Source organism: Carcharhinus amblyrhynchos, chromosome 10 (genome assembly GCF_965287045.1).
Source record: "Carcharhinus amblyrhynchos chromosome 10, sCarAmb.v2.hapA, whole genome shotgun sequence".
Taxonomy (NCBI): Eukaryota; Metazoa; Chordata; class Chondrichthyes; order Carcharhiniformes; family Carcharhinidae; genus Carcharhinus; species Carcharhinus amblyrhynchos.
The window spans coordinates 37683424-37705452 of record NC_137333.1 but is presented as its reverse complement, the minus strand read 5'-3'; the positions used below and the strand labels follow the sequence as shown (position 1 = coordinate 37705452).

Here is a 22029-nt window from a genome sequence, read left to right as displayed (position 1 = left end):
CTGTGTACAATAATGCTCTCCTTATTTGGGAAAAAATATACTGGCACTGGAGGAGGTGCAGAGGAGATTGAGAGGGTTGGTTTATGAAGAGAGACTGAGTAGACTGGGACTATATTCATTAGAATTCAGAAGAATGGAGGTGGGGGGATCTTAGAGAAACATATATAATGATGAAGGGAGTAAGATATAAGCAGGGAGGTTGTTTCCACTGGTAAGTGAAACTAGAACTAAGGGGCATGGCCTCAAAATAAGGGAGAGTAGATTTAGAACTGAGTTGAGGAGGAACTTCTTCACCCAAAGGGTTGTGAATCTGTAGAATTTCCTGCCCAGTGAACTAGTTAAGTCTACCTTCTTGACTATTTTTAAGACAAAGACAGATAGAACTTTGAACAGTAAAGGAATTATATGGTAAGCGGGCAGCAAAATGGAGCTAAATCCACAAAAAGATCAGCCATGATCTTACTGAATGGGGAAGCAGGCTCAAGCGACCATATGCCTTACTTCTGCTCCTAGCTCTTATGATCATTGGGTATTTGACTGTTTCTTTAAACACTAGTTATCTCAAACAAGATTGTAGCAATTTTATAAAGTTAATCATATTAAGTTGCTGCAAAATAGAAATACAGTTGATATTCAGTTGGGATTATGTATGCAACTAGAGTTTTCAAGTTAATTACTTTTTTTAGTATATTAACATGCACAAACTTTACACAAAATAAATCAAAATTACCGCAAAATTACTGCCTTATATAAACCACTGAAAACATTCAAATATAATGCAGAAGTTTTTTTTTTAAGAAAAGGGATATCTGGACATTTAAAAAATTAATTGCTTCAAAATTGTGTGGCCAGTAGGTTAAATCTTAATTACCCATTTAAAAATGGTTTCTAGGTTATCGCCTACTGCTACTATTTTTGAGGATCAGTGGCTGTCCAATATCTTGCTTAAGTGCCTCGTCAAATCTGAGTTTCAATATTGATTGACAGCTGGCCACGAGTGCTTGGATGCCACCACCTTGAACAAGATCAACTATTTCAACACTGATCAGAGAACTGAATTTGAAATCTTCCTTGCCTATATTGTTCAGGTGCCCTGTGGATTCTTTAAATTTGACTGACAGAAATCAATCACTGAGAATGCCTTTGTGTAGCAGAATCTTATATACAACATATTTGCAATTATCTCACCAATTCATCACTGTGTCAGACAAACCTCAAATAGCCATTATTGACCAGCACTATGATATTTAAAAAAAAACACAAGGAAAACTAATGATGGCTGAAATATAATGATTACCTTTTTTTTAAACTGGAGTGCTGCTTTAAAAATCTTACTTGCAACTGTAGCCAATTTTTCAATGGTCACTTACGAGTTTTTGATTCCCTATTTCACTGCATTTTAAATTAGTTAAATACTACACAATTACGATTCTCTTGTTTTGACTGGTGACAATGTTGGAATATCTGCTGACATGGCATCACTGTATTGATACTACGGCTACACAACTAAATCCTGAAGTTCAAGGAAAAAATTTTTAGACACTGTCGCCAAATTAAGAACATGTCAGGTAATTAAGGAAAACTGTATATGGCTTGGTCCAGCACCTTCTTAAATGAGGCAAAAAATGCAGCGTTTAATAATCATTTTTCTCGTTTCATATGGAATTTTGCCAAATTTTCATAATTCCCTTCTGGCTAAGGTTAGGAACCACAGCAAATGGAAATTTTAGTTAAGTTGCTATGTTACATTATGACTGTTAAAAACAGGACATACCGAGATCTTAATCTTGCACATTTAGATGCGTGAATATTTGAAAAAACACAAACACACATATGAAGTAAATAGGCAATGTATTTACATTTCTCTATTAAGCCTCAAAAATGAAACTAAAGCAAGATGAGCAACCAAAGCAAAAAGCTTAATTTAACAAAATCCAACACCTGAATAGGAAAACTGAAACAATTCAATTGCAAGATGAAAAAGTTAGTGCAAGTTTACCATCTTGACATTTTCATATTATTTACTTAACCAGTTCAGACAAAATTTTACTGTAAATATTGTCAAATATTTCAAATTAATACAAATGAAGCCAATTGCAATTACATGCCAGTCTGCCTCATGAAAATGAAATCACAAGCGGGATTTTTTGGCTCTTGCTGTTAGCGTGACCTTCTGGTCCTGCCAACTGAAAATCCTTGCTGCGGGTTTCCTGGCAGTGTGGGGTAGATTCAATGTGAATCCCACTGACAGCCAACTGCAGGCCACCTCCGAGAAACACGCCACCGCAGGGGCACAGAGAATGCCATCTCGTCCCTTCCCCCATCCATGTTAGATGTAACATGTTTCTATGATATCTTAGAAAACTTTGCTTCAATCTAACGAGTGCAAATATGTGGGTAAAATCGATGGTTATGCAAGCAGGGATTGATATAAAACTATTCACACACGCAGAAACACCATATATGTATGCATATCAAATTTATTCCATGGATGGAAACTGCTGATAGTTTAACATTAAAAAAATGTAAAAGTGAAAAAAAATGTTAAACTTCTTTCAACATTAATCTCAGACTCATGAATATATCAAATCCATGCAAAGATCATTCAAGTCTAAGGCATAGTACATAATCAGTGTTGAAACAAAAGAAAAGCTGCTTTGAAAGTTGAATTAATCATGGCAAACACTGCACCAAGGTTAGACATCAAAGTTTCTTCCACTCCATGTCATCTGGAGGATTCACAGCCACTGTTTTTTTGCCCACTTCGGTCCAATTTGTGCTCAGAACGGTACCTCCAGATTCAGTCTAAAAATACACAGAAAAAGTGAATTTTAGCTTTTTGCAATGCTCATTTACATCCTCTTCTAAATTACCGTTGACGGTTATATCAATTGAACGATGATAGTGCAAAGAAATGCATCCAGCTGGATTTTTTTTCTAAATCAGATTAATCACAGTCACAAGACAGATCCTCAAAGATTATATCAATCATTGTGAATTCAATGTTTGAACTTATGCATTACGTGTACAGAACATTTAGGTTAGAACAATCTGCATTGTCCAAATTTTGCTGCACGGGGAAGTTCCTGGATTGTCTGAGTTTCCGAAGCAAATATCTACAGGAAATATCCTGGCTACACAGAAACATGGAAAATAGAGGCAGGAGTAGGCCATTCAGACCTTCGACTCTGCTCCACCATTCATTTTGATCATGGCTGCTCATCACATTCAATATCCTAATCTCCCTTCCCCCAATATTCCTTGATCTATTTAGCCTAAGAGCTTCTTCAATCAATGGTTTGGCCTCAACTACTTTCTATGGTTGCGATTCCACAGATTCACTACTCTCTGGGTAAAGAAATTTCTCTTCATCTCAGTCCTAAAAGGTTTACCTTTTATCCTCAAACTATGATCTCTAGATCGTGACTCCCCAACATCAGGAACATTCTTTCCAAACCTATCACGTTAGAATTTTAAGTTTCGATGACATCCCCTCTCAATGTTTTAAACTACATTCAGTCAAGTTCAAAGTTATGAGTTTGAGGAACACAGGAACTAGCAAAAGGCAGTTTTGGAAAGTCACAGAACAAAAATTAATGCCATTCTGTGAGAAGCAGAGGGAAGGAGGTTAAGGTATCCTCTGTGGCCAATAACTTAGCAAACGTTTTCAATTTTGGACATTTATTCCAAGTGGGGAAGGTAGCTGCAAGCAGTTGGCTGGTGGCAGATTAGTGGGTGACAGGAGAGTCAAGAGAAAAACCAAGAGTTGGAATTCTGTCACAATGGCAGATTAAGTAATGAAAAGAGTAGACAATTGTTTTGAAACAATGATCACAATGACCATAATATAACCAATTTTAGCAAAGAACAAACAAAGTTTTAAATTCAGAACAAATACATTTAAATGGGGGAAAGCAAATTGCAGTGGTTTAGAGAAACCCTGCTAAATTAGAAATGGAAGAAAAAGATCAAGTAGAATCATAGATCAGCAATATTGACATACTGCAAAAACTACAAACAGTAAAGTACAAAACAGTGTTGATGCCATTGTTATTTACCGTACACTAGAACTCTATGTCTGGAAACTAAGTGGATAATATTGAGCGAAGTTCAACTGAGTTGCAGTAAACTGAAGCAAAAATGGCAAATGACACTATTGGACAATGCCTAGTTTTTGTGACTGTATAGGTATAAAGGCAGATTCTAAAATCAAGTGACCTCTCCAGGAATAGCAACATTTTTTATGGCACACCAGTCAGACACTACATGTCTGGAATCCATGATATACCATTTATTTAAAAAAAAGTGGTGACAAGCAAGTGATTTTTTTGATGAGCATTCCTTGAGACTGTCTGTGTTTGCCAACTGTACCTGATTGAGCAAATCAGACCTATTGTTGCCTTGGTGACACAGATCACATCATTAAAAAGAGCACTGACAGAGTCCATTACTTCAAAAATATTTTGCAGGGTCCAATGACTCAAAGCCGACATAAAAACAAAGTTGCAAACTCCGATAGTTTATTTAACAAGTTTTGCTTTACATCCTGATACATCATGCAACATGTAAATTTATTTAATGGCGCAGAACTTTCAGTCTCTAAATGTTCTCTCTCTCTGAAGATACCCCTCAGAAGTCCAAATGCAAGTACTCCACAGGAATTACTTGCAAAGTTTCAACTTCTGTTGGGCAATTATCTTGTAACTGAAATCCTTCAAAACTCGAGTTAAAGTCAAGAGACTTTGGATGGTCCCAACTCACTTCAGATTAGTACTCATAAATTAGAAGGATTAAAAGCAGTTCTAACTCATATGTAACTGTATTACTGACTCCCTCAGCAAGTGCACCCTTCAACCCATGTATTGCTCTCCCATCCTCTAATGCTCTTGCCTATCTCCCCCAAGATACTATATCCCTTCACACTTGCCTCAAAATTTACTTTTTCCCTTGTCAAATTATCTTTGGGATATTTCAACTTATTACATAGCACCAAACGCTGTAAAAAAAAATGTGGGTTGACTTCCCCAATGCTCCTTCACTATGAAGGAAGCAACCTAGGAGCAACAATGCTCCACATTTCTCAGGGTGTTTTATTTGGAAGTTCTGGCAAGAAATGTGCAAAATAACTAGGAACAAATGTCAATCTATCACTGCTCCTAAGATTTGGCCATTGAAATAAATATGTAAGAAAACCAATGAAGGGTGCAATACTTACAAATGACTTATTCATAGCACGCTTCACTTCATCAGATCCATCAGCATAAATTTTCTGAAACAGTTGGTTTAGAGCTGCATCTCCTTCAGGTTTCTCATCATTCTCCTCCTGCTTAATTTCCATAACTAGTTTATCCCAATTCCTTGTGCAGTGAGAGGAGGATGGATACTGCTGCGACTGCACTAGAATTCCGTAAGATCAATTAAAAGGACATAATATAAGAACATTCAGCCACCTGAATAATTTGAACACTGATATCTTCAACAAATGTATCCAAAAGAAAAGTCCAACAATGGTTACCTTATTGAAATCTTAGGAAGAAGACCTGCACTAACTGAAGACTGTCTGGAACTTCAGCAAACTTCCTGTCTGGTCTCATCATTTTTGTTACAAATTATGCATAAGACAAAGAAACCCCAACATTAACACTTCTGGAAAGAAAGTACATACCTTCATTGTTCTCCTAACCACGAAAACACAAATCAATTTTACATAAGTTGCTATCCATCGTCACCCACTTTCTAATGTCAATACTTTAAAAAACTTAGAACATCAGTGTTAACTTTCTTCAATTACTGTATCATATTATACCAATTTGAATATTCATCTCCACTTACATTTTGGAAGTTCAAAATCATTCTCTTTTAAGTTTTCCCTTTCAGTTTCCTGTATTCATTTTTAAGATGGCAAAAGCTTTTTGAAATTCTACTAATTGAGTGAAAAAGCTATACTTTTAATTAACTGTTTGTTGTTCCACCTCGTTCCAGCTCTAGGGGTCCTTTTTCAGCCTCCAATTTTTAACATGTCTAATCTTTTCCTCGCTTTCTCTTTTGTCACGGAGATGTCTCTCCATGGCTGTCAACAACAATTACTCAATTTCTTTTTTTTAATCTAATTAACTTTATTTTAAAAAAAAAACACTTGCTGGATTTCAAACTTTGAAAAATTGCCTTTATCTGTCATGCACATCAGTTTACCATTCACAGACGATCTGGAGAGGGCTGAGTGTAGGGTAATGAAATTTGCTGATGGCACGAAGATGAGTGAAAAAGCAAGTTGCAGGGAAGGCGCAGAAAGTCTGCAGAGAGATCTGGATAGGCTGAGTGAGTGGGTGAGGACCTGGCAGATGGAATATAAAGTTAGCAAATGTGAAGTTATCCACTTTGGCAGAAATAATAGTAGGAGGGATTATTATTTAGAAGGCGAAAAGCTGCAGCATGCTACGGTGCAGAGGGACCTAGGGGTCCTCGTGCATGAGTCGCAAAAACCCAGTCTGCAGGTGATCAAGAAGGCGAATGGAATGTACGCCTTTATAGCAAGGGGGATAGAATATAAAAGCAAGGAAGTCTTGCTGCAACTGTACAGGGCACTGGTGAGGCCGCAACTGGAGGACTGTGTGCAGTTTTGGTCGTCACATTTGCGAAAGCATATATTGGCCTTGGAGGGAATGCAGAGAAGGTTCACTAGGCTGATACCAGAGATGAGGGGGCTAGCCTATGAGGAAAGATTGAATAGACTGGATCTGTACTCAGAGTTTAGAAGGCTGAGGGGGGATCTTATAGAGAGATATAAGATAATGAAGGGGATAGATAGAGGTAGAGAGATTCTTCCTGCTTAGAAAGGAAAACAGAACTAGAGGGCACAGCCTCAAAATAAGGTGGGTGGGGTGCAGTTTAGATCGGAGTTGAGGAGGAACTTCTTCACTCAAAGGGAGGTGAGTCTCTGGAATTCTCTGTCCATTGAAGTGGTGGAGGCTACCTCGCTGAATATAGTTAAGTCACGGGTAGATAGGTTTCTGATAGACAAAGGAATTAAGGGTTATGGGGAGAAAGTGGGAAAGTGGAACTGATCCACTTCAGATCAGCTATGATCTTGTTGAATGGCGGGGCAGGCTCGAAGGGCTAGATGGCCTGCTCCTACTCCTATTTCTTATGTTCTTATGTATGTTCTTACCTTCCACCAATTATGAGACATTGAGGGTCAGATTTAGATATTCTTTTAAGTACAACAGCACTCATCTAATCCATAAGCAGTCTGGAAGTCATGCATTCAGTCCTTACTCATACTGTGCAATATCTAATTATTTGATAACAGAAACTACAGATAATAGAATCTGTGGGTAGTCTGATTACATACTGCACCTTTAACATGTACTTTCAAATCATTCCAAACTGGTGTGAAATAATACAGGGTGAGATGAGGTCATTAAGTTTATTTTCAATACAGCAAATAAGCACAGAGCGCAAGAATCGGAGAAATTTAGTTTAACCTTGTTCGGCAAAAAATGAGGATGGAGGAGAAGAATATAGTAGGTCAAATTACTTGCTATTTTCATGGATTGACTTATTTGTTTTCAGCATACTTTTCTTTCCATTGACATTAAACCTGACATCCTGCATTTTTAGCTCCCAAGTCTGCAGCTAGATTGCGTCTCCCCATATATTCTTCAAATTGACTATATCCTTACTAAAAGGTTCTCCTTTCTTTCCTTCCTAAATCCCAGGAAAATGAGTCAGTGTTTGTGACATTTATACATACAGGGATTTGCTAGCAAACCTGCCAACTATCTCTTTGGAATATATTCTTAGACTTTTCATCCTGTATTGTGATTATAACTGTCCTGACTACAATATGCATGATCTCAATTTTTTTAACAACCCTGTGTACCCTGGCTAGCATCCTGGAATGACATAACAGACTTTCAATTTATCAATTTGAAAAAATAGAAGAGTACAGTATCTTTTATGACTACCAGATGTCCCAAATTTCTTTACAGTACTTTTGTAGTTTCAATGTTGGACCACAGCAACAAAGTTGCACATAGTAAACCCCACGAACAGGAAGGTAATGACCAGATGATTTGTTTTTGATGATGTTGCTTGAGGAATAAATATTTGTCAAGTCACGGTGGATAACCTTTAAAATAGTGTCAATGGATCTTTTACATCCAGCTGATCAATCAGATAGAGCCTTGATATAATGTCTCATCTGAAAGATGGCACTTCAGCTTTTATTTTTGAATTCAAACCCTGAAATGGAACTTAAACTCAGAACAATATGACTCAGGAGAATCTTCCTAACTGATCCATAGCTGACACGCATAGAATTCATATGCTCTACTAGTGGAAACAATCCTGCCTCTGAGTCACAAGGTTCTAATTCAAGTTCCTTTCTAAAACTTTAGCGCCAAAAGCAAGGTTGGGCTTGCTGCATTTGGACATGAACTGTCATGAATGGTGCTATACATTGTGTAGTCATCTGCAAACATCTCCACTTCTGACCTTACGATGGAAAGAAGGTCATTGATGAAGCAGCTGAAGATGGTTGGGCCTAGGACACTAACCTGGGGAACTTCTGCAATGGTGTTCTGGAGCTGAGATGATTGACAGGTATTTGAAGGTCAAAAGGCAGCAGCTGAGAAAAGTTGACTGAAGCTAGTGCCATGCTATTTCATATTCACTGCTATTTTGGATATTACTGCAAAGAGTGTCAGAGAAGAACTCTGTAGCAAAGAAAAATTCTAAACTGCAGCAAATTACTTTATGTGCTCAAGAATGTAAACTATGAATGTTTTCTGATGTGGAAGACAACAGATTTGCTGCTAGGATATGATAATATTGTGAATATCTAGTTCATTTTTTGTTTTGAAACATAACATTTAGTTTTAGGAATTAAAGTGTTAAATGCAAGATTAATGAAATACTTTGGTGAAGGCAACATTCAGCATGCTTGGTTTCATTGATCAGAACATTAAATAAGGAATTGGGACATCTTGTTGAAGTTGTACAAGACATTGGTAAGGCCACACTTGGAATACTGTGTACAGTTGTGGTCATCCTATTATAGAAAGGATATTATTAAGAGTGCAGAAAAGATTTATTAGGATGCTATCGGGATTTGATAGTTGATTTATAACGAGAGGCTGGATAGACTGGGACTTTATTCCCTGAAGCGGAAGCAGCTTTGGGGTGAATTCATGGAGGTCTATATAATAATGAGGCACAGATCAGCTAGATATTCAACATCTTTTCCCAAAGGTAGGGGAGTCTAAAACTAGAAGGCATAGGTTTAAAGGTGAGAAGGGAGAGAGAGAGTCCAGAGGGGCAATTTTTTCACAGAGTGTTAAGTATTTGGAACAAGCTGCCAGGGGCAGTAATTTTGACTTTTAAAGAGCACTTAGACAATTACATGGGTAAGATGGGTATAGAGGGAAATGAGGCAAATGCAGGCAATTGGGACTAGCTTAGTGGTAAAAACTGGGCAGCATGGACAAGTTGGGCCAAAGCACCTCTTTCTATGCTGGAAACTTGTAAGCAATCAGTATATGTGAATCAAACAAGCTTGAGTCAATTACAGTTAAACAGAAACCTGTGTTTATCTTATGGGGCTAGAAGTATAAAAACTTTAAACAATGGATGACTTATCGCAGAGCCTATAACAGAATCTAAGTATATAGTTCCCAGACGAAAATAAGTTAAACGCAATTGACCAACAAGAGAATCCCTTAGTAGGAACAGAAGGTTTAGAGAAAGGGTCGTAAAACTACTATGAGTTGTTCACATGGTTACTGAATCAAAGAGTTGTGCTGAAGGTGAAATAATTAGTTTATATTTCTGTTTGAGCACATCCCAGAGTAAGCCATGTTGCAATGGAGATAGCTTTAGGGGTTAAAGATTCCTTTGCCCAATTTAGCTGTGCGTTTCTCATAAGGCATTTTGGATTGGTGTAGGCTGCAGCTTACTGAGTTGGGAGAGCCAAATTGGATATTAGTCAGGCTTGCACTAAAGCAGATAAATTATTCACTTTGTTTACCAGAGGAATGTGGGTGGCGCTTGAACTCTATGGGAATTTGACAGGGGGAAAACTGGAAAGTATGCTTAGCTAGAAGTCACAATGGACTTCAAAATGAAAGAGAGTTAATGTGGTAGAAAGCAGTTAGCTTGGAGAATGCAGCAGAGGTCAAGTTTGAGCTGAGAAGTTTGCAGCTGAGGCTCTGTGTAGAATTTGGAGGATTGCTTAACAACAATAAATTGAAGAACCCCAAAAGATTTCACACCCAGGAGTACAGCTGGAACACTGAGGAAATTTAAAGTGAATTCTAGAGTACTATGACATATCTGTGGCTGGCTCCAAGAGAAGTGAACAAACCTTCAAGATTTTTGTTACATACGAGAAGCAAAAAGAACTAAAGTTAGAGCATATAAAGCTTTATAAGCTTTAGTGTTAAGTTACTGCTGCCTACTTTCTCTTCATATACATCAGAGTTTGTTCTTGCTTAATCATTGAGTGTTCATGTTTCAATGTATTTTTAAATGTTAACATTCTCATTGTTCTCCGGAGCATTGAACCTGGTGGCTGTGGCGAGTGACTGATTTGAATTAAAAACCGCTTTTTTCCTGTACTTCCGGTTCTCGGGGCTTGTTAGAGTGTAGTTTACTTCCGTACCGGAAGTTAGGCCAGGGGATAGTCGTTAAGGGGGAGCGGGGGGTATAAATCGGATACTCACCCGGGGACCCACCTCATTGTTCTCCGGAGCACTGAACCTGGTGGCTGTGGCTGTGGTGAGTGACTGATTTGAATTAAAAACCGCTTTTTTCCTGTACTTCCGGTTCTCGGGGCTTGTTAGAGTGTAGTTTACTTCCGTACCGGAAGTTAGGCCAGGGGATTGTCGTTAAGGGGGAGTGGGGGGTATAAAAAAAGGGGTAGCAGCATAGAGCGGGCAGTGTCGGGAGCGGGCAGCGGAGTGAGTGGGAACTGAGTGAGAAGGGCTTTGGCTCGCTGGGCTTAGGCGAGAGTAGGCTTAGAGAAGGTGAGTGACAGATTTCTACCTTTGGGCACTTACAGGAGGTTGGGACATGGCAGGGAATATAGGGAGGAATGTAAGTTGCGTCCGGTGCCACATGTGGGAGTTCCTGGTGGTGTCACGTGTCCCCAAGGTACACATCTGCAGTAAATGTTTAGAACTGCAGCGATTGAGGGCCCGGGTCAGGGCACTCGAGGGGCGGCTGGAAGATGCGTTTCTAGTCAGGGAGAACGAGGAGATAATGGCTGGGAAACATGAGCAGGAGGAGGTCTCAAGGGCTGAAGAGAAGGGAGGATGGACGACTGTTAGGAGGGGGAAGAGGAAGAAGAAGAGTAGTCAGGGTCCCCCGGCCTCCCCGGAGGCCCCCCAAGGTTCGTCGGCAGGGGCACAGAAAAATAGGAAGGAAGGGGAGACTGACTTAGAGGGACGGAAGGGGGCTGGTAAGGTGATAGTGGTAGGGGATGGGAGGGTCCGAGGGATTGATAGGAGGTTCTGTGGGCAGGGGCGCGACTCCAGGATGGTGGTCTGCCTCCCTGGAGCAGGGGTAAAGGATATAATGGAAAGGGTAGAGGGAATTTTGAAAGGGGAGGGGACCCAGGTAGAGGTCATAGTACACATAGGGGAGGGGGATATAGGAAGGAGGAGTAGGGGAGAGGTCCGTAGGCAATTTAGGGAGTTGGGGGCCAAACTAAAGAGCAGGACCTCCAGGGTGGCACTGTCTGGGTTGCTGCCCAGTACGAGCAGGGCTAAGAATGACAAGATCATGCAGTTGAATGCATGGTTGAGGGACTGGTGTAGGGTAGAGGGGTTTACTTATGTGGATCACTGGGAGGTGTTTAGGAGAGAAAGGCAATTGTACAGGAGGGGTGGGGAGGATTTCAACGGGAGGGGGACTAGTGTCTTAGCAGGGAGGTTAGCTGGGGTGCTCAGGATTGATTTAAACTAATAGGGAGGGGGGGTGGGGAGGTGGCTGGGAGAGAGACAGGTGAAAGGAAAATTATAAGGGAGAAGGTGGTTCCGAGGGACGCTTGTGGGTTGAACTGTGTCTGTTTCAATGCGAGGAGTGTGGCAGGGAAAACGGATGAGCTTAGGGCCTTGATGTTTGTGAGGCAGTTAGATGTGGTGGCTGTAACGGAGACGTGGTTACGGGAAGGGCAGGACTGGCAGCTGAATGTTCCTGGGTACAGGTGTTTTAGGTGTGACAGAGGAGGGTTGAAGAGAGGTGGAGGGGTGGCACTGTTAGTCAAGGAAAACATCACAGTAGTGCAGAGGGAGGACGATATGGAAGAGATAGGGATTGAGTCGCTGTGGGTGGAGTTGAGGAATAAAAAGGGAGAGATCGCATTGCTAGGGGTGTACTACAGGCCACCCAACAGCCCAAAGTCAGTGGAGGAAGGCATTTGCAGGGGCATTTTGGACAGATGCAGGAAGAATAGAGTGGTTGTAGTGGGTGATTTTAATTTTCCCGGAGTGAATTGGAGGGGGCCTAGAGCTGGGGGTACGGAGGGAGAGGAGTTTGTGAAATGTGTTATGGAAGGGTCGCTAGAACAGTATGTAACTAGCCCGACTAGGGGAGGGGCTATACTGGATTTAGTGTTGGGAAACGAGCCGGGGCAGGTGGGTGAGGTAGAGGTAGGCGAACATGTGGCGAACAGTGACCACAAGTCCGTCTATTTTAGGATAAAAATGGAAAGGGACGAGTGCCGTCCGAACGGGAGTGTGCTGAACTGGGGAAAGGCGAGCTATGGCAGGATTAGGAGGGAGCTGCAGCAAACTGACTGGGAGGGACTGTTAGCTGGCAAGTCCACGGTTGGCAAGTGGGAGGCTTTTAGGGACAAAATGAAATGGTTGCAGGGGAGGTATGTTCCGGTTAAGCGAAAGGATGGGAAAGGTAGGATTAGAGAGCCGTGGATTACGGGGGATATTGAAGACTTGGTCAGGAAGAAGAGGGAGGCGTATGTTAGGTCAAAACAAATGGGTACGGAGTGTGCGCTGGAGGAATATAGAGAGAGTAGGAGGGAGCTAAAAAGGGGAATTAGAAGGGCGAAGAGAGGGCATGAGATGGCTTTGGCTGGTAGGATTAAGGAAAATCCTAACGCATTTTATTCCTATATTAGAGGCCAAGAGAGTAGTTAGAGGGAAAATTGGTCCTCTTAGGGACAAGAGAGGAGAGTTGTGTATTGAGTCGGAGGGAATGGGGGAGCTCCTGAATGAATACTTTGCGTCGGTATTCACGAAGGAGAGGGGTTCGGAATCGTGCGGTCTCTTGGAGGGAGCGGAGGTTCAGTTGCAGGATATAGTTATTACGAGAGAGGAAGTGCTAGGGCTTTTAGGTAGCGTAAGGACGGATAACGCTCTGGGGCCTGATGGTATTTATCCCAGGCTGCTTAGGGAGGCGAAAGATGAAATTGCTGGGCCTCTGGCGCACATCTTTGTCTCTTCTTTGGACACAGGTGAGGTCCCAGAAGACTGGAGGGTAGCAAATGTGGTCCCGTTGTTCAAAAAAGGTAGTAGGGATAACCCTGGGAATTATAGGCCAGTGAGTTTGACGTCGGTGGTAGGGAAGTTAATGGAAAAAATACTTAGGGGTAGGATGTATGAGCATTTGGAGAGTTGCGATCTGATTAGGGATACGCAACATGGCTTTGTTAGAGGGAGGTCTTGCCTTACGAATCTGGTGGAATTCTTTGAGGAGGTGACAAAAACGGTTGACGATGGGAGAGCCGTTGATGTCATCTATATGGATTTCAGTAAGGCGTTTGACAAAGTCCCTCACGGTAGGCTGGTAGAAAAGGTTAAGGCGCATGGGATACGAGGCCAGGTAGCTAGGTGGATTGAAAACTGGCTGGGAAATAGGAGACAGAGGGTAGTTGTGGAGGGGACCTTTTCGGGCTGGAGGCCAGTGACCAGTGGTGTGCCGCAGGGCTCAGTACTGGGACCTCTCCTCTTTGTAGTCTACATAAATGACTTGGAAGAGGGCGTAGGTGGTGTGATCAGCAAGTTTGCTGATGACACCAAGATGGCAGGGTTGGCGGGTACGGAACTGGATTGTCAGGTGATACAACAGGATATAGATAGGTTGGTGCAGTGGGCAGATAGGTGGCAGATGGCATTTAATCCTGACAAATGCGAGGTGATGCATTTTGGACGGAATAATGCAGAGAGGAGCTATGTGATAAAAGGTAGGCCGATTAGGAGTATAGACGTACAGAGGGACCTGGGAGTGCAGGTTCACAAATCCATGAAGGTTGCGTCACAAGTGGAGAACGTTGTTAGGAAGGCTTATGGGATGTTAGCCTTTATAGGAAGGGGCTTAGAGTATAAAAGCTGCCGTCTAATGCTTCAGTTATACAGAACGTTGGTTAGACCGCATTTGGAGTACTGCGTCCAGTTCTGGTCACCTTACTACCGGAAGGACGTGGAGTCTCTGGAAAGGGTGCAGAGGAGGTTTACCAGGATGTTGCCTGGCATGGGGGGACTGGGTTACGAGGAGAGATTGAAGAAACTGGGGCTATTCTCCTTGGAAAGACGGAGATTGAGAGGGGACATGATAGAGGTATATAAGATACTGAAGGGAATAGATAGAGTTAATAGTGAGAGACTGCTCCCTAGACTGGGTACGAACACGAGAGGTCATCATTTAAGGGTGAGGGGGGGAGGTATAATTTGGAGGTGAGAAGAAGGTTCTTTACGCAGAGAGTTGTGGGGGTCTGGAATGCGCTACCGAGTAGGGTGGTGGAGGCAGGAACATTGGACTCGTTTAAGATGCAGTTAGATAGGCACATGAGTGAAACGAGAATGGAGGGATATGGTAGGGGCTATTAAATAGGGTTAAACCTCGGGAGACACCGGAAGGGCAGGCTGTATGATTAATATTTTTTGTCTTTATTCCACAGGTGGAGGTCCACCTCGTGTCAAGCGAGGGGCATGCACACGGCGGGTCGTGCGTGGGCTGCTCTTGGAAGTCCAGGAGTGGCCTAGTACTTCATGTCGGTGTGTGTGCTTGATCCTGGACCGGTAGACGGGCGCCGCAACAGCTCAGTGACTAGCACTGCTAGCTGTGCAGATACATGGATTTGGGCCTGTGTCTGTGGGAGTTTGCGCATTCTCCCTGTGGTTGCGTGGGTTTCCTCCGGGCGCTCCGGTTTCCTCCCACACCCCAAAGATGTGCTCTTAGGCTAATCGGTTTCTACCAAATTGACACTATTTCTTCCCTGAATCTGACTGAGTAGGGTCCCATTCGTAGACATGCAGGGTAGAATAGGTGTAGGGTGATGCGGCGGCGCGGGCTCGTTGGGCCGAAGGGCCTGTTTCCCGTGCTGGGTTGTTCTTTGTTCTTTGTATTCTCCAACAGGATTGGAGTAATAAAGAAATAAGTCAGTCAATGAGGCATCATAAACATAATTGCAAGAGGATGGAGGGAAGTACATTATTGTACAAGTTATGTATATGTTTAAAAAAAAGATAGTGTCCTCATGTAATTTCCATTGCGGCATAACATCCTAGTTATACAAGGAGATTATACAAGAAACCACTGGTTTTCTGGATAATAAATTAGATAATGAAAAATGGAAAAATATGTACAGATTATTCAAGCTGATTTTTACTGCAACTCTAAATTTAAATGTTTATTGATTAAAGACAAAGGTTAAGTTGCAATTTTCCATCTACTGCTTCCAAATGGTATCTATAAAGTTTTCACATTAGGAAGAATTGAAATAGGTTATTGGATGAACATTACTGGCATTTGCCTATTCTTAGGAAAAACACTGGAAATACATTAATCTGAATTTCTCTCTCAGCCAAAACAATCACTTATTGTTTACAGAATACGGTGTATAACTACTGTGGTAAATTCTCACCTGGTACAAAGTGCTTTATATCTGGAAGGGTGCCTTCCAGCTTTTCCCATCGAATGGCTTCAGTTTTCTTTAGTTTTATTTCAATCTACAAAAGAAACATTTTGTTTTAAAAAGACAAGAAATACATAGTTTGATGCATTCATTTTTTACCTTTGGATTGGTGTTTCTCACTTTGTAACTGAGGTATAGACTCCATTTATAAAATAATTCTCTATTGTGCACTGGGGAAGTTCAGCAGCACACAGTTGCCTATAAGAAATTTCCAACAGTTGACCTTCCTTTTCACCATTATACAAATCAAGCTCATAAGAAATAGGACATGCCATTTGACTCAATGAGTCTAATTCTCCATTTATTAAGATCTTGGCTCATTGGATTATGGTCTTCACTCCACTTGCCTGCCTGGGCCCCTTAACACTCGACTTCCTTGTTGATCAAAAATTTGTCCCAGACTTGCTCAGCTATAGCAACATTTCCCTCCTTTTATACTTGATCCTCTTTTAATAAATGCCAACATTTCATTTGCTTTGCTAATCACTTGTCACATCTACACCCTATTTTTTTTGTGATTCACATACCAAGGTGCTCAGTTCTCTGTGGAATTTGATAGTCTCTCTTCATTTAAATACTATATTGCTTTTCCATCCTTCCTACCAAAGTGGAGGGGTTCATATTTTCCCTATTTATATTTCACCTACCATTAACTTATTTGTAGTCTTTTGTAGACTCTCCACCTCCTCTTGACAACTTACTTTCCTATCTAGCTTTGTGGCACCAGGAAATTTAGTTTCCAAATATTTGGTCCCTTCACCCAAGTCATTGATATAGATTGTAATTAGTTGAGACCTCAGCACTGATCATTGTGGCACCACCCTAGTTCCAGTTTGCCAATGCAAAAATGGCCCATTTATGCCTATGCTCAGTCAGTTGCTAGCTAATCAATCCTCTATCCATACTAACCCCTATTATTAACCCCTACACCATAAGCCCTCATGTTGTGAAATAACCTTTTGATGTGGCACTTTATCAAATGCCTTTTGAAAATCCAAGGACACAAGGTGTATAGGATCCCCTTTATCCACATTGCTTGCTATTCTCTAAAAGCATTCATCAGTCAAGCATGACTGACTTTATTTTCCACATGCCCTACTATGCACTCCAGTAATCAACCTTTCCAGAATCTAGGAAATTTTGGAAGATTACAACCAATACACCACTATCTTTGCAGTCACTTCCTTTAAAACCCTAAGATGCAGGGCATTAGGCTGAGTGGACTTGCCAACGTTTATTTCTTATAATTTCCCAGTACCATTTTCCCAGTGATTATTTTAAATTCCTCTCTCCCTTTCACCTGTTGATTTCCAACTGTTCTTGGTATATTCTACAGTGAAGTCAGATAGAAAATAACTTTAGTGCTTCTGTCATCTTGTTGCTCCCCATTATTAAATACCTAGTTTCATCTAAGCCAAGGGATCAACATTCACTCTTTACGCTTTTCCCTTTTTAAATGCTTGTAGAAATGCTTACATCTGTTTTATATTTTGAGCCATCATTCCCTCATTTTAATTCTTTCCAATTTAAGTAATCCTTTGCTGGTTTCCAAACTCTGTCCAATTTTGTAATCCACTAACCTCCACAGCATTATATACTCGTTTTCCCCCAATTTAATCTGACACTTTCTCACTTAGTTAGCCAGACATATACTTCTCATAGATTTTCATTTGTCCCAGAGCAATACATGCAATGCACGCTAAAATCAACACGACTACTTCCTAAATTTAGAAAAAAGCTGGACAAAGATTTTTAAAAACCTGAAACTATATTTGCCTGTAATCCTTAGCAAAGGAGAACTTCCTGGCAATATTGGAGAAGCCGAACTTCACTATCTCTGAAGAGATGTCAATGACCACTGTGGTTACAGAGACCAAATTCAGGGAAATTATACAAAGTTCATCTATGTTTCATAATCTAGGCCTGGCCAATGGAGTCTGCTAAGGACCCTGCACCTTTCCTTTCAAATTCTTAATAGTTGCAACATTAACAATCTCAAGAAACCAAATAAAAAAACCAAAGACAAAGTGGATAGATGCAAATTACATGGCCTCCTAGCTGAAGGAGCATTTAACATTGACTTGCTATGCTGCCATTTCCATCTAGCAAGCAGCTAGTAAAAGGTCTCTGTTCAGGTTTAAACACCTGGCTCCCATTTACATTGTTTCTGCTGGAACTTCCATACCAGCATCTTCAAGACTAATTCATCTGTGAATATCCCATCATGGAAGCCACCTCCAGTTGAAATGAGTTATTCAGCACTTGCCAACCACTGTGAAGGGAGGCACCACTGGATTTAATTGTGGACTTATGCAAAACAATAAGTCTGAGGCCCAAGTAAAAGAAACTTTGAATTATTAACTCAAGTAAATAAGGGAAATTTGGGAAACAGTTCTGTCCGTGAAACTTAAGTTTCAACCAAGGAACAGAACATCAAGTAATCATTCTTTAATCTGTACATAGCAGACAAACTGAAAAAAAGATGGTGATGATGGATTTGAGGGGACAAATATTTTCAGGTCAGTTTGAGCACTGCTGTGTCCAAGTTGCTCTGATCCTTAGACTGAAAATACAGGATGATAATCTATTGTTTCAATTTACAAATTGTTTGCTTAAGCAGCAGCCACTGCTTGAATAGATTTTTCACTAGTAGACTCAATACTGGCAGGAATTAACGTGAGTCACACAATATTGCCCACTGCTGAACTCTCATTGGTTAAGGCTTTGTCACCTGGGATTGATGAAAATGCACATCTACAGTATAACACTCAATATTGAGTAACTGAAGTTCAAGGTGCCATTTGAAATTTTGGTGTCATAATATCGCTATCACTTTCAACATCATGGGATGCATCATATCAGGTCCAGGGGACTTAACAGTTTTCAGTTCCATTAGTTGCTCTAAATCAACCTTCCTACTTTTACTAATTTCCTTCAACCCATACACCTAATGCCCTGGATCTCCACATCTGGGAGATTTCTTGCATCTTCCTTAGTAAAAACAGAAAATAATTATTTAGCTTCTCTACCATTTCTCTACTCATTTTGAATTCCCCTGAGTTGTCTTAGCCAAACATATCCTTTTCAAATAGCTACAGCAGCTTTTAGTCTATTTATGTTTTTTGCTAGATTGCATTCATATTTGATGTTCCCTTTATTTAAAAATTAATTTCTCAGCTTTCCTTTGCAGTCCTTTAAAAACCTCCCACTCTTCAGGTTTACAACTATTCCTGAGATCTTTATAAGCCTTTTCTTTTAATTTTAAACAATCCTCAACTGTCAGCCATGGTTGACTAGCTTCTCTTGCGTTTTTGCACCTGGGTTACTGTTCGGATTTTAAGCCAACTTTCTTTGTCTGTTTTAGCACGTAGTTTTAAAAAGAAACCACCTTCAGAAAATAGCTTTGATGATGGATATTTCGTATGACATGATAACAGCATCACATGATAATTAGCATATACCACTACTTTTGAAATGATAATGCAGATTCATAAAATTTATTTTCACGCAGTTATGTTACTTCGTTGTGTCTTGAAAAGCTGCCCTCACCACAGCTACGGCATGTTACAAATTATGGGTGCGAATTTTCCACAAAGAAAAACAAAATTGAGTTTGTAATTCATGAGCATGCAGTGTACATAAGTGTATTCTGGGATACAAATAGCACTGCTTAAGATGCAAATTACAAGAGTAAAGAATATTTGATGAGCATGGAAATATTTTTGCTTCCAAAATCTTGATTTTCTTTTACAATGAAAGGTACTGACTAGTACCTGTTTTTCCTCAAGAGAATTAGTAGCCTTAGTGGAAGGAAAATAATTACTTTGTTAATGATTAGATCACTGAATTGTTAAACAGGTCATCGCCATAAATAAATGGTCTAAACAAAGCTGTATGAATGAATTTAGGTATGAATGCATCTGCTTCCCCAAGATTTATGGATTTTTAAAAATTAAAATTCCAGCTAGGAGGACAGTCTCCCCACCAATCATAAGTCAACTTTACCTTTTCATGATACCTCACATAACTGTCATGAAGTCAATATTGTATAGTTATAACAAAACTACCAATAAATCAGCATTTTTGCTCAAAATACAGAGAATATCTCCAGTATTATACATATTAATTTTAAGGGATTCTGTTTCCATTGAACTCTGTTTCTGTTTCAAAGACTGGGCTTATTGGGTTACTTGAGTTTCCTTAGCTCAGCCTGTTCTGGATGAAGTTACTCTACAAACTCATTTTTTCTCATTGCCCTTCGGAATCAAACCAAAGGTGCTTAAGAATCTAGTGTGCAGCTTTTGTGCCTCTGACTTAATCAGGAGAATAGTTGGTCAAATAGGCTCTCCACCTGATTATATGATCATTCTGGTTGTTCCCTGGAGAAACTAAATTCTGCCCCTCAGAAGATGAGAATAGAGTTGATGGTGCCAGAGAATTGTGGGATAAGCCAGGATGATCTTGGAGTAGTGAGCAGTTTTGTCTACTAAATATTCTATGCATGTCAAATGTCCATCCTCACTTTGAAATATACTGTCATAAACAACAAGGGCTGTTGAGAGATTTTGAGTTATCAACCAACTGAAAGTGGATCAGTTACCAAAGCTGTTCCAATTTATCTGTGACCTAAGTGGAAGTTTAGGGAGAGGTGTGAGATATACCTTTTGCTTTTACAATTAAATTACCAGCTAATCCATGCTGCACTTTTGCTCCAATTCATTGGTGATGTCTATTCTAAGACAAAGTAAAATATTCCCCATTCATCAAAATTTGGGAGATTCGGATTCCAGGAGAGGGGTTAAGAAGCTTGAGACTGGGATGAGGCGTCAAGGAAATTGGAATTCTGGAAGGAGGATATTTGGAACTTTGGATTGGAAATGGAGATCAGAGCTCAGATGTGAATACTGGAGACTGACGCTCAGATTCAGGAGATTGAGTCAGGACTAGATTGGAGAGAGAAGTGAGGGTGACGTTTGGAGCTTGGCTCCTCATTTAGTATTGTGCAAAGTCTGCAGCCAGAGCTTTAGTTTCAACCCATAGCAAGGGGAACAGCTGGATGATGGGAAGACTGACTATCCTGTTGGTGTGGATTGTTTTAATGTGACCGAGTAAAAGAACTTACGTTGTACAATTTATAGCAGTAACATAACATAGCAATCAATGTGTGCAAAGAATGCTCCCTTGATGATCATTTTCCAAACATCCGGGGAAGTGCCGGAAGATTGAAAAACGGCTAATGTTACGCCGTTGTTTAAGAAGGGTGGCAGGCAAAAGGCAGGGAATTATAGGCCGGCTAGTTTAACATCTGTTGTAGGTAAAATGTTAGAATCCGTGATCAAGGAGAAAATAGCGAGGCATCTTAAGGAGAATTGTTTGAAGGCGTTTGATAAGGTGCCGCACAAGAGGTTATTACAGAAGATCAGGGGGCATGGAGTTGGGGGTAGGGTGTTAGCGTGGATAGGGGATTGGCTGTCAAATAGGAGGCAGAGCGTTGGGGTCAATGGGTGCGATTCAGATTGGCGGTTGGTGACTAGTGGAGTGCCCCAGGGGTCAGTGCTGGGGCCTCAGCTATTTACCATTTATATAGATGATCTGGAGGAGGGAATAGAGTGTATGGTGTCGAAATTTGCTGATGACACCAAGATTGGTGGAACGGCAAATTGTGCGGAGGGTGTGGAAAGTCTGCAGAAGGATCTAGAAAGGCTGGGCGAATGGGCCAGGAACTAGCAAATGGAATTTAATGTTGGCAAGTGTGAAGTTGTCCACTTTGGTAGGAAGGACTATTACTTACATGGCGAAAAACTGCAGCATGTAACGGTGCAGAAGGACCTTGGGGTCCCTTGTGCATGAGTCGCAAAAACCCAGCCTGCAGGTGCAGCAGGTGGTCAGGAAGGCAAATGGGATGCTGGCCTTCATAGCGAGGGTGATTGAATATAAAAGTAGGGAGGTCTTGCTGCAACTGTGCAGGGCACTGGTGAGGTCGCAGCTGGAGTACAGTGTGCAGTTTTGGTCGCTGCACTTATGCAAGGATATTTTGGCTTTGGAGGGAGTGCAGAGGAGGTTTACTAGGCTGATACCAGAGTTGAGGGGGTTGAACT

General features: G+C 40.9%; 1 protein-coding gene across 1 annotated transcript in view; it reads right to left on the bottom strand.

The window, feature by feature from the left end:
* Positions 1-1834: 1834 nt before the first annotated feature.
* The window catches only part of sugt1 (SGT1 homolog, MIS12 kinetochore complex assembly cochaperone), a 134726-nt gene continuing 114531 nt past the window's right edge, over positions 1835-22029 (bottom strand). Inside the window, exons 11-13 of the mRNA XM_080196896.1 lie at positions 15881-15965; positions 5216-5397; positions 1835-2805 (exon numbers count right to left, since the gene is read on the bottom strand). Coding sequence (XP_080053022.1) covers positions 2704-2805; positions 5216-5397; positions 15881-15965 — 369 coding nt within the window. The 3' untranslated portion in view covers positions 1835-2703. The remainder of the gene's footprint in view (positions 2806-5215; positions 5398-15880; positions 15966-22029) is intronic.